This window comes from Ochlerotatus camptorhynchus, unplaced genomic scaffold (genome assembly GCF_037179485.1).
Source record: "Ochlerotatus camptorhynchus isolate MF236.1 unplaced genomic scaffold, CSIRO-AGI_Acam_v1.1 ptg000406l, whole genome shotgun sequence".
In the NCBI taxonomy this organism is placed as follows: domain Eukaryota; kingdom Metazoa; phylum Arthropoda; class Insecta; order Diptera; family Culicidae; genus Ochlerotatus; species Ochlerotatus camptorhynchus.
In genome coordinates, this window is record NW_027040892.1 from 1,604,245 (window position 1) to 1,615,649 (window position 11,405).

Here is an 11,405-nt window from a genome sequence, read left to right on the forward strand (position 1 = left end):
ATTGGTTAGCTTTTGGCTCTTCAACTTTGTTCTAGTTAATTGTTTTTTTCTAATGTGATGATCGCGTTTAGCGCTAATTTACAGGATACCCTTTTAAGGGCTTGTTTTCGTTTGAACTTAAAACATTTGTTAACTTACCTGTGCACAGGAACCTACTTAACTACTTGAAATAGGTTGCCAAATCACGAATGATCTGGTGGTTTGATAGCAGACAGTCTTCTCAGAAACTTTTCCAGCGTGGAAGTCTCTCGCTCCTCGAGTGTTTGAAGACCGGCCAGGTGGTGAATCTCAGAATTACGAGTTCGTGGTGGACTGTTAAGGATCATTCTGAGGATCTTGTTTTGGATCCTCTGAAGCACTAGGTGGTGGCATTTAGCACAAGTCTCCCAGATTGGCATACCATACTCAATGCCGGCAGAATGATCTGTTTGTGGACAGCAAGCTTGTTTTTGAGGGACAAGGTGGATTTCCTGTTTATCAGAGGGTAGAGCGACCTGATCAAGATATTACACTTGGTGGATGTCTTGTCCACATGGGATCGGAATAGCAATTTGCTATAGATGATGGAGGTGTCATCTGCGAACATTGACAGGATACCACCGCCCGGTAGGAGAGGAACGTCTGAAAATGATGAATAGGATAGGCCCAAGTAAGCTACCCTGAGGTACCCCTGCATCATCGTTGAACGTATCAGAGGGGACATTGTTTAAGTAGACCTAGAATGATCTGCCCGACATGTAGTTTTTGATGATCTTGACGAGGTAGATCGGAAAGTTGTATCGATGCAGTTTGTACACTAGGCCATCATGCCAGACGTTGTCAAACGCCTTCTTAACGTCCAACAATACCATGAAGCAGATGTTTTTGAAACGGACTTATTCCGCCTGATGATGTTAGTAGCTCTGCTTAGTTGGTGGATCGTTGAATTTCTTTTCCTAAACCCGAATTGCTCCTTGAGTAAGATGTAATTTTCATTGGAGAACTCCAGCAACCGGCTGAGTATCAACTTTTCGAATAGCTTCGAGATGGAGCACAAGAGGCTAATGGGGCGATAGCTTTTGGCACTGGTAGGATCTTGGCAGGTTTGTGTATTGGAATCACTTTGGCTAATATCCAGCATGCAGGAAAGTAGCCAAGCTCCAAACATTTGTTCAAGGTAAGATGGTTGAAGAAGTCAATACTCAAGTTTTTCAACTCGAGATTAACTGCACCGGTACCCGTGGCCTTCATGTTTTTAGTGTTTCTAACAGCTGCTATCACCTCATCAGCCGATATTATACTATCATGCACTATTACGGGGGTGTCAGCGACTCTAGACATTGCCTCCCTTACGGCAGGCTCATGGGGGCTCACCATGGCTTGGCCAAGATTATGTGAAATCACAAAATGTTGGCCAAGAGCATTGGCCTTTTCAACTGAGGTTATGAGTAGGGATGGGTCCAAGTTCTGGTCAACAGAGGAAAGCGGAGGGATCGGTCTCGACATATTTTTAAAAATTTTGGTCATCTTCCAAAATGGATTTGCACAATCTGGGAGAGATCGAATCTTGTTGGCAAAATCGTTATTTCTGAGATCCACCATCCTGGCCTGGCTAATTTTGGGTAGTCTATTGACATTGGTTTTTAAGTGGGGCAGCCCAGAACGCTGGAACTGCCTACGAATGGTGTTATGGAAACTAATAAGATCTTTGGTTGGGCTGTCAAGGTTCAGAGTATGAATCACCTGTCTGGATGCTGGTACGCGTTGCTCCTTGGCACGCGTTATCGCTTCTTCGATGGTTTGTAGATACCGATCGACTTCTTCAAACTTCAAGGGGTGAGTACCCTTGTCACATCTTAAATATATTTAAATAATGGTTTAGATCATATTTACGTGGAAAACCAGGATAGGCTATACAAATTTTGAACACCTAATTTAAAATACTCCTCAAATCTCGATTAGAGACTTATTTAAGGAAGTTCACCGTTCCGAGAAAAAAACATTGGATTTTGTTTTTTTAAAATATTTTGCTTTTAAACAAAATTTCCGTGCAAAAACAATTTTTTAAGTCATCATTGCATAAAATTGGACTCAAAAACCACAAAACATCAACCAACTAATTTTTGTTCATGATGAGATGAGATAGAAAAAAACATGTTTTCATGTAAATCATCTAAAAAATCTAAAGAACAAACTGATTTTCTTGGACTTTTCAAACTTTTCCCATTATTTTTAGAAAAATAGTAACGTGTCGAAAGAAACATTATTTTTGGAGCGGTAAACTTTTTCTTAAGGAAATAAATGGGTTTAAAGATTGTTTCACCCAAAGCTTTTAAATAATGGTTTGGGTCATATTGACGGGAGCAAATCCGGATATCAACATTTCGAACACCTAAACGTTTTTCCTACTTTGGTTTATCCTGATCGATTACTGGTTCCGTTACTCTGGCATTTGCTAAATTTTAAACACTCGCCCAAATTCCCAACCATCTATTCAAAGTTTTCCGTAAAGATGGAACTCATTGGCACACTCAAGCAAACAAACCCTAATTAGATCGTCAAATCCCGACCTAGTGCTCCGAGTGCACCGAACGCTGCACTGTCCTCGTCCCGTAGAGCAAAATGCTTTATCCCGTTAACCATTTTTCGCTCGTTTGCCGTAATTCCACCACATTCCAAGCACCGCCGCAGCTGAGACTAGAACAGCATAAGCCACACCGCACCGCACGGAGGAACATATTCCCCACGCAGGATGTGGCAGGAAATGAGCGGCGATAAGCTAGTTTCAGCATATTTAACGTGTCGCTGCTGCGTCGGTCGCTCAGTGCGGCACTATTTTATGTAAACTTCCGCCACCGAGGACGACGACGACGACGACGACGACGACGACGACAATAGCGGGAGTACGTCGCTTGCAGTTCTGGTGTTGTCTCGGGACGCAGCTCGACATCAGTTGACGAGGTAAAGCTGCTCTTAGAGTGCACCGTACATTCGACAAGACAGTCACAGTTCACTGTTGTTGAGCGTTGTTTTTGCCTCTCCACAGTCCCGTTATGATGCACTGCTCACATGGGAAATAAAATAAGATAATATCCTGACAGCAAATTAGGTTGATATTGTTTGTGGTGTGCTCGGGAAAGTCGCCTGTTTAAGCTTACGGGGCTAGTAACGAACAGAAAGAAGAGGGCCAGTGGTCCCCTAGGTTGCTCTTATCCGACCTCCTCCCGAGTCGAGGGAGAATGGAAAAAGTTTTCCATCAACTGCTGCCCATGTCGGAGAGTGAAGAACGCATTTGCAAATAGGCAACACTGTCCTCCCCCCTCTTCACTTGATCGTCCGTCTGAGTTGCGAACGTTAGGTTCTAGGTCAGTACCATTTCCACTCGGTGTGACTCTTGATAGCACTCGGGAGGTAACAAAGCGAGAACGATAAGGAAGTAAAAGTTTTACAGCTTTTATTTAGATAAATTCTTCAACCATACCGTACCGGTCTGAGCAGGACCTGGAACATGAGTACACGTGGACCTTAATGGCGACTTTAGTTAAGCTTGGTGGCTGTTGCTGGATTGCTTGCACTGGGTCACCTTGAATGCAGAAACGAACAACTAGGTACTGGTCGACGACTGGTGTGGTAGGATGTCTCACTCTCGGTCGGTGGTGCTGCGTCCAACTGCCAACTGTTAGGTATGGCTGAACGAACGGACGGACGGACAGGCGAGTGGATAGTTGTTTAGGATATGCAAATTTTATCGCCCCGGTGAACCCGATGCCCAGGCATATAAACATTTAGTTTTGTGTTTCCCAAGCTCATCTTCCTAAATGGATAAGAATCCGATGTAGGAGCAGATACTGTGTGACAGAGTGGAACGAGATTTTCGGGCCATTATGCTTTTGGGTGGATTGGGGCTGTGGGGCAGTTTACAACGTGCATGGGCCGGATGGAGTCGGTTAGAATTTTTGGTCAGCTTATCTTTCTTTTTCACTGGTGAATGGAAATTGCTTGCATATTTATGAATTAATTGCTGAAACCAAATTTGGAAGACTTCAAGAAAAAGTCGGTTTTATTTTTATCTCGTAAAAGTGATATTCCGCAGTGCTGTCTGCACTGTTCGAAGTTATCAATTGGGTTCTTAAACTTAGACCGACGATCTTTTTCATAATGTTTATTTCTTCATCTTCTTCTTCTTCTTTAGGCCATTTTGCCAGCGTACTGTCGGCTCTCAACTTAGTGTTCTAGATGCACTTCCACAGTTATTAATTGAGACGTTCTATGCCAACCAATGCATGAAATGCATAATGCACAATTTTGCCCAACTATGCTCAAGAAAGTTGAGAAAATTTCTTACCCGAAAGATTTCCTCTACCGGACTGGAAATCGAACCTATCTCCTCTGGTAACACTAATACAGTGCTTACCCGATTTTTTCAGCTCCCGATTTTGCCAGCTTTTTTTTGTCAGCCTGAAGATTTTGCTGAAATTTTTGGTTTTTAAGCATGAATTCTCAAGCATTTCGCTCCAATTGACACTTAGTTGTTTTGTCGCAACAATAATAGAGGTAACTCAAATAAACCTCAATTATTGCGACACTGCACAGCTGTATCGAGTACTTCCTGATAATGGTAACTAGGTGGCGGATAGAGTTGGGATGGCTGCAATGAAAGTTATGGGCAGATACCCCATTCAAGAAGAAGGTTTCGTGATCGCTAAAATTAACGGAATATTCATAGATATATTCTAAGATGCTTAAACGCTTTTCGGCACCACCAAACCGGCGTTTGCACGAGCTAGTCGCAACTATCGGAGCTATAACCGTTACTTGTACGGCAGATACGTAAGACGTGTTCAGGACAATCTGCAAAGAAATCCTTAACAGTTCTGGAATTTTGTAAACATTAAGCGAAATGAAAGCGGCCTTCCATCTACCATGCGCATGGAAGATCAATCTGCCTCAACCGCAGAAGCCAAATGCGAACTATTTGCTGCACGATTTGCGAGTGTTTTTCAGGCATCAACTGCGTATCCATCGGATGTTGAAACTGCGACAAGGTCCCTGCCCGTGGACGCATTCGACATTGATATGTTCGATGTTAATCAGACGATGGTGGAGAATGCACTGAAGAAGCTGAAATCAACTGTATCACCTGTACCGGACGGTATTCCTGCGTGCATATTGAAAAAAATGTAGTGGCATATTTATTACACCTCTGCAAGCTATATTTAACCTCTGTCTTCGAAGCCAGCAGTTTCCAATCGATTGGAAGATGTCATACATAAAGCCTATCTTCAAGAAAGGCAGTAAAGTGGATGTGTCGAACTATCGTGGAATAACTTCGTTGTGGATTTCGGATCCAAATGCTTTGAGATAATTCTCAATGATATTATCCCAGACAACCAGAAGTCGTATAAGATTGTATATATTACATCGTATAAAATATGAGTTTAAATCACTATCGCATATCTGTATACGCTATGTACGGTCGATGTGTAAAATTCATCGCATATTATGTTTTTTCACGAACTTATTACGACGAATAGGCCAGACTCACATAAATATACGCACGATCCCATATTATGTTGGTTTAAAGTCGTTAATATTTCACACAACGATGAATTTGCATGCATTAGCCATATTATCCATATTACATCGTATTATATATGGTACACATCGTATAAAGTGTTACCTCAAAACACGATTTACGATTTAAATTATGATAACAATATAATGTACATCATATGTATGAACCAAGTCAGTTCATGTTGATTTTAAATCGTATGTAATATGAATTTTACTCGTAAGGATAAAATTAAAGCACAATATCAAAATTATTAAAGCTTGAGTGTTTTCATTAAGATCAGCAAGTATTATTAAAAAATGCGTGATTATTTGACAAAAAGGAGAATAGTTAAGGCTCGAAAGAGCGGAACCTATAGCCGACTGCTTCAGCGATATAGAAAGAAGTGGAAACTTTCTAGAAACAACAACCCAGATCCTAGCGAACAGATAGAACGAGCCATAGAGCATCCTGATGAATTTCTGCCTGAGATTCAGAACCATGTGATTCCCGAGACATTACCTATAAACGATGCTGATGATTTACCAGACATTTCCAACGAGGACCAGTCTGTGTCGGAAATCCGTAAGCTTAAACGTATCTAATATTGCTTCAATTTACAATCATACATTTTCAGCTGGTCGTCAAGATCTTCTTGCTGAACTTCGCAGCTGGTCTGCTGAGTTCCACATTACTCAGGCTGCATTGAAATCTCTTGTAGGGATTCTCAACTCCAACCTAGGTTTAAATCTGCCGAGTGATGCCCGCACCATCATGAGAACTCCAAGAAACTTGAACATAATTGAAATGGGAGAGAACGAACGATATTGGCATCAGGGTGTTGAGAATTGCCTACGAAAAGCTTTGGAACAGCTTGATCGACCATTATCAATATCTTTGAATTTTAACATCGACGGTTTGCCAATTCACAAAAGCAGCCTTAAAAACTTCTGGCCAATCCTGTGTAATATTCACGAATTGCCCCACATATCTCCTATGGCAATAGGAATATTTTATGGAACCAGCAAGCCAAAAAACGCAACTGAGTTTCTAAATCCGTTTATAGACGAGCTTTTGCCAATTCTAGAAACAGGATTGATGATAAATGGATACCAGGTTGCGGTACAAGTGCGTTGTTTTGTGTGCGATTCTCCTGCCCGATCATTCATCAAGGGAGTGATGAATTTTAATGGTAAACATGGTTGTCTCAAATGTACAACCAAAGGTAAATTTTGTCACACAGCTGGCACAGTAATATTTCCTCAAATTGATGCACAACCTCGAACCAATGAGAAATTTAGAAACAAAGAGTATCCTGAACACCAAAAGAGCGATACACCTTTGCTCCGTTTACCTATTGATATGATTGAGGATATAATTGTCGCCGACGCACTTCATCTTTTGGAATTGGGTGTAATGCGGAAGTTACTGAATGGATGGCGTACGGGATCTATGACGAAGCGAGCAAAGTGGAGTACTGTAGAAAAAGGCGAAATATCTAATTTACTCGTAAGAATTCGTTTTCCTAAAGAAATTCACCGTCGAATGCGTTCATTAGAGCATGTTTCCCTATGGAAAGGCTTAGAATATCGCAATTTTCTGAATTACGTTGGTTTGGTTCTACTTAAAGACTATTTACCAGAAAAGTACTATCAACATTTCCTGTTTTTGTTTTGTGCCGTTAGAATTTGTTCTGTTGAAATGTATAAAAGCTTCCTTCCGGTTGCAAGGGAACTGTTCAACGATTTTGTAAAAGATTATAAGGATTTCTATGGTATAGAATATATCACTAGTAACGTTCATAATCTCTGTCATGTAGTGGATGAAGTAGAGAGGTTTGGACCGTTATCTACCCTATCTGCTTACCCATTTGAAAATTATCTTCATTCACTCAAAAAATTGCTTCATACTGGACCGCTACCTTTAAACCAAATTGCAAACCGTTTAACTGAACTTAGTAAAGAGGCCTCGAAAAGTATTAGAAATGCATGTCAAGTGAGTACTAGAACCATCCGGTCAGTCGAAAAAACAGAAACGAAGGTGACAATAACTCTAACAGATTTTACTTTGAGCACTAACTTCGAAGATAAATGGATTCTTACCAAAGATCTTACAATACTGTGCATGGAAAATGCTATACCAAACAATTCAGGCTGGAAAATTCAAGGTCGTTCCATACTTCATAAATATGACTTTTTCAGTAAACCATTTAAATCATCATTTATTCATATTTTTGCTGCCAGAGAAGAGAAAAACAATTATTCTAAAGAGCAAGATTATGATTTAGATTGTATAATGTGCAAATTAGTTGCTATTCGAAGAAAAAGCGAAATTGTATTTGTACCTCTCATTCATACTGTAAAATAAAAATTGAAATTATGGTCGGTCATTCAGTCCACATTTTATTTTGAATATCTTTGTTTTTTGTCTTATTCTGATTCATCGTAAAAATAACAATAACAATAAAAGTAAGCAAGTGACTTAACATGTTTAACCAAAAAATATCCGTCGAAATACGAATAATAAATTTAAACATCAGCGAATCCAGCAAACTCTTGCGACTCATCTTCAGCGGTGCTCATTGAAGTTTCAGCCGGTTCAGGTTTATCCTCAACATCATCCGACCCATCTTCATTAGAATCAGTGGTGGCATTATCGGTTTGTACACTATCCTCGTCATCATCCTTGCCATTGACATCTTCAGCTTCATTTTCATCATCATTGGCTTTTTTATCCCGTTTTTGGCGGCATGTAGGCTTCCGAAGCTGCTTACTTGTGGATCGTGCTTTAGAGTAACGGAAAAGTTTGTCCTTACAGAAAGACTCCAGTTTTTTAATCGTGTAAAATGGGTCACCAACGCGAACTATTTTCAGAAGCAGTTGAAGGACATTAGCGAATTCACGGAAACCCCGTTTTGATTTATTTCCTCTGTTGATGCCTGTCCAGGTAAAGTTGTTCCAAAATGCTCGGGTGAACAAACAGTCTACGATTAAGTAACATGCCGAATCGCCTCTTTCCGAGTAGGTATCTGGAGCAATTATTTTTGAGAAATATTTGACCTGTAAGATACGTTTTGATTTAGACCTCTCTGATAGATATGTTGCGTTGGATATTGTTCTGGAAACATTGCTTATTCAGAGAAAAATTAATATATGTCGTCAGATTATTTGATAACCGCGTTGAAACATTTTCTTTGAAGTGGCAATATGCATGGCAATATATTGATCTTTTTAACGCAACATTAAATAAAAGCCGAAAAATTATTTCAATATATAAGTTAAACTTACGTAATCGTTGAATACATCTACGTTCGCTAAAAGTTTGTTGAAATTCATTACATCTTTCTCATCGTTAATGAGGTTGTGCTCCTCAACTGACTTTCCTTCCTGTGCATGTGGTGTAGGCCCTTCAACCCTATTGGTCATATCCAACATTGTGACAAAACGAGGAAGATTTTTCTCGAAACAATCTTCTACTGCTTGTCGAACACCTGTGTTGATTGAATCGATTATATCATACTTCATTTGTTCCATTTCTGTCTTCAATTTGGCCATTTCAGATTTCACCGATTCTATCTCGAGTTTAAATTCATCGCGCGAAATCATATTTCCTAAAAGCATGTAAATGGTTAAGGGCCTATTCAAGTTAGGAATATGGGGTGACGTATCACTTCGTCGTACGTCATTTATACAAATAAACTAATACTGTGGGCATAGGCATCATACGACGAAGTAGCATGGAACCATAGACGATAAACTTGGATTAACAATAGAAAAGGGCCCATCAATATTTGTAAACAAACCGTTCTAAAGCCCTTTCCTCTCAAAGCGAAGATCACCTACGCAAACCGACACCATAAACGTTTAGGAGAAACTTTCCCCTATCCGATGATAATGTTGGTTTGTGTGGGTGGTCTTCGCTTTGTGAGGAAAGGGCTTTAGAACCGTTTGTTTACAAATGCTGATGGGCCCTTTTTTATTGTTGATCCAGAATATGGCAATTCATTTGATTTCATACCTGGTGCGTTGATGGCTCCGGAGTCATTTGTAGATGGATTGATGTAGACGATGCCGTCATCACTTACGAAAATAGATTGGTGTTGTTCCTGATTATGAGTCAGTTCAAGCAGGTCTGCTGGTATCAGATCTGCATCTATTAAAAACATGAAATTAATAAGCGTTTACTTATGGGTTATATTTTTTCACCTTCCGGGAATGAATTGTTTCGCTTTTCTGAAATGGCGTTTGACGGATGTGATGCAACGGAGTCAGATGGATGCGATGGCATTCCTAGCGATTTTACCGATGGACCCGGTACCTCATCCTGAGTTCCAAGAGCTCGTTCCTGATACGGTCGTTCTTGAGGCCGACTTGATGCTATCCCGGAAGCATTGTTCTGTGGTGATTGCAACAATACACCCTGTCCTACGTCCGGAACTGCTGGATTTTGTTCCTGATATGACAACCCGTTTGAACTAAACTGAACTGCTGTGTTCGATGAAGTAATTTCTAGGAAATTAAAAATAATAAGTAAATTTAATCAGCGATAGTAAACCAGAAGCCATACTCCCGATTATCTTGTTGTAATCCCTAGATCTTTGCGAAGTAGCTGATTTCGTTTTGCAGTTCTTTAGTAGCTTCCTTTTGGCATCGATGTCTGATATGTCATGTTTAAGAAGCTCTTCGGCGGCTGCTTCTGCTGCTTTCAGGCTTTTGTATTTACGAGAAGTAATTGCCGGTATTTTCTTTGTGGCACCGTGGAAATCAATACCATTCGTCCGCATTTTATCTAGTTTTTCGTTTGATGACAGCTTGGGCCACATTAAGTAACCATCACGTACCCACGAAGCAGGAACCGCTAGCACACGCAGCTGCTGCTTCTCAAAGAACTGTACCACAGAAAACATCTTGGGGAAAATTGAATATTATTCTTATCAATCCGACAATAATTCATTGTATTATTGAGAAACTTACTGTTATGAAGTTAATTTCGATAGTTAATAGCAATTCCGAGCAGTTATTTTGACACTATGATACACTAAATGTTTGGAGAAACAGACGACGAGACGAACGCGAACGCGAATGTAAACAACAATGGCGGCATACAGAAAGTTCCTCGTATAGGTGTACATATTATATCACGTATTTACAAAGTTTCTCGTATATAATTACAAATTAAATCGTGAAACAGTATCTAGTAGACTTTAAATTATACGATTTACTTTGACCTTATAAGCGGTGAATGTAAAATGTCATAGTTAAAAATCAGTACATTCGATATCTAGGATGTGGTGCAGTGTACTGGATGCCGCTTATCAACATGAAAGTTCGTAGTTCGAGGCTGAGCCGGGGGTGATAAGGTAATAATTTATAAATGATAATAAATGTAAATTGATGAGAATTTGTCAGATCAATTGAAAGGATGAGAAATCTGCTAGTTATAATAGGGTTTGTGCTACGAGAGAATATTTTTTTTTTAATTTCAAATAAACTATACAGATCAAGTCGCATAAAATACCAAATAATATCCTAACAATATACATCGGAAATCGTGAATTATGGTTAAAGAAATCACTGAGCAGAAACATAGTCGTAATTGAACCCATTTTACATCGCAAATAATGATATAACAAGTCGTACTGTGGCTTGAGTTTAATTGCAAATGTGTAGTTTTTAAGTCGCATAAAGTAATGAAAAACGTCGTAACAATACACATAAAAAATATCAGACAAGTAATGAAATAACTCGTAAGAAAGTCTGTGAAGTCGTATATATTAAGTTTTTAAATCGTTGTCGTTTTCTAATTATCAGGCACTGCACGTATATCGCCTCCACTTTTATACGTATAAGGACTTTTTTTGCATTATATGCGATTT

General features: G+C 39.6%; 1 protein-coding gene across 1 annotated transcript; it reads right to left on the reverse strand.

Moving 5' to 3' along the window:
- Window positions 1–7,962: 7,962 nt before the first annotated feature.
- LOC135710895 (uncharacterized) lies at window positions 7,963–10,078 on the reverse strand. Its single transcript, XM_065233603.1, has 3 exons — window positions 9,548–10,078; window positions 8,818–9,140; window positions 7,963–8,589 (listed from the first exon to the last, which is right to left on the reverse strand). The coding sequence occupies exons 1-3, from the start codon at window positions 9,693–9,695 to the stop codon at window positions 8,059–8,061; spliced, it is 1,002 nt and encodes a 333-aa protein (XP_065089675.1). The 5' UTR covers window positions 9,696–10,078; the 3' UTR covers window positions 7,963–8,058.
- Between the last annotated feature and the right edge of the window lie 1,327 nt (window positions 10,079–11,405).

Bases quoted from the DNA above. Each gene is read 5' to 3' on its own strand.
- LOC135710895 (XM_065233603.1), bottom strand. From the start codon at position 9,695: ATGTTTTTAATAGATGCAGATCTGATACCAGCAGACCTGCTTGAACTG. The intron at 9,141-9,547 runs GTATGAAATCAA...ACATGCTTTTAG, and splicing joins CGGAGCCATCAACGCACCAG to GAAATATGATTTCGCGCGAT. The intron at 8,590-8,817 runs GTAAGTTTAACT...CGTATCTTACAG, and splicing joins TAGATGTATTCAACGATTAC to GTCAAATATTTCTCAAAAAT.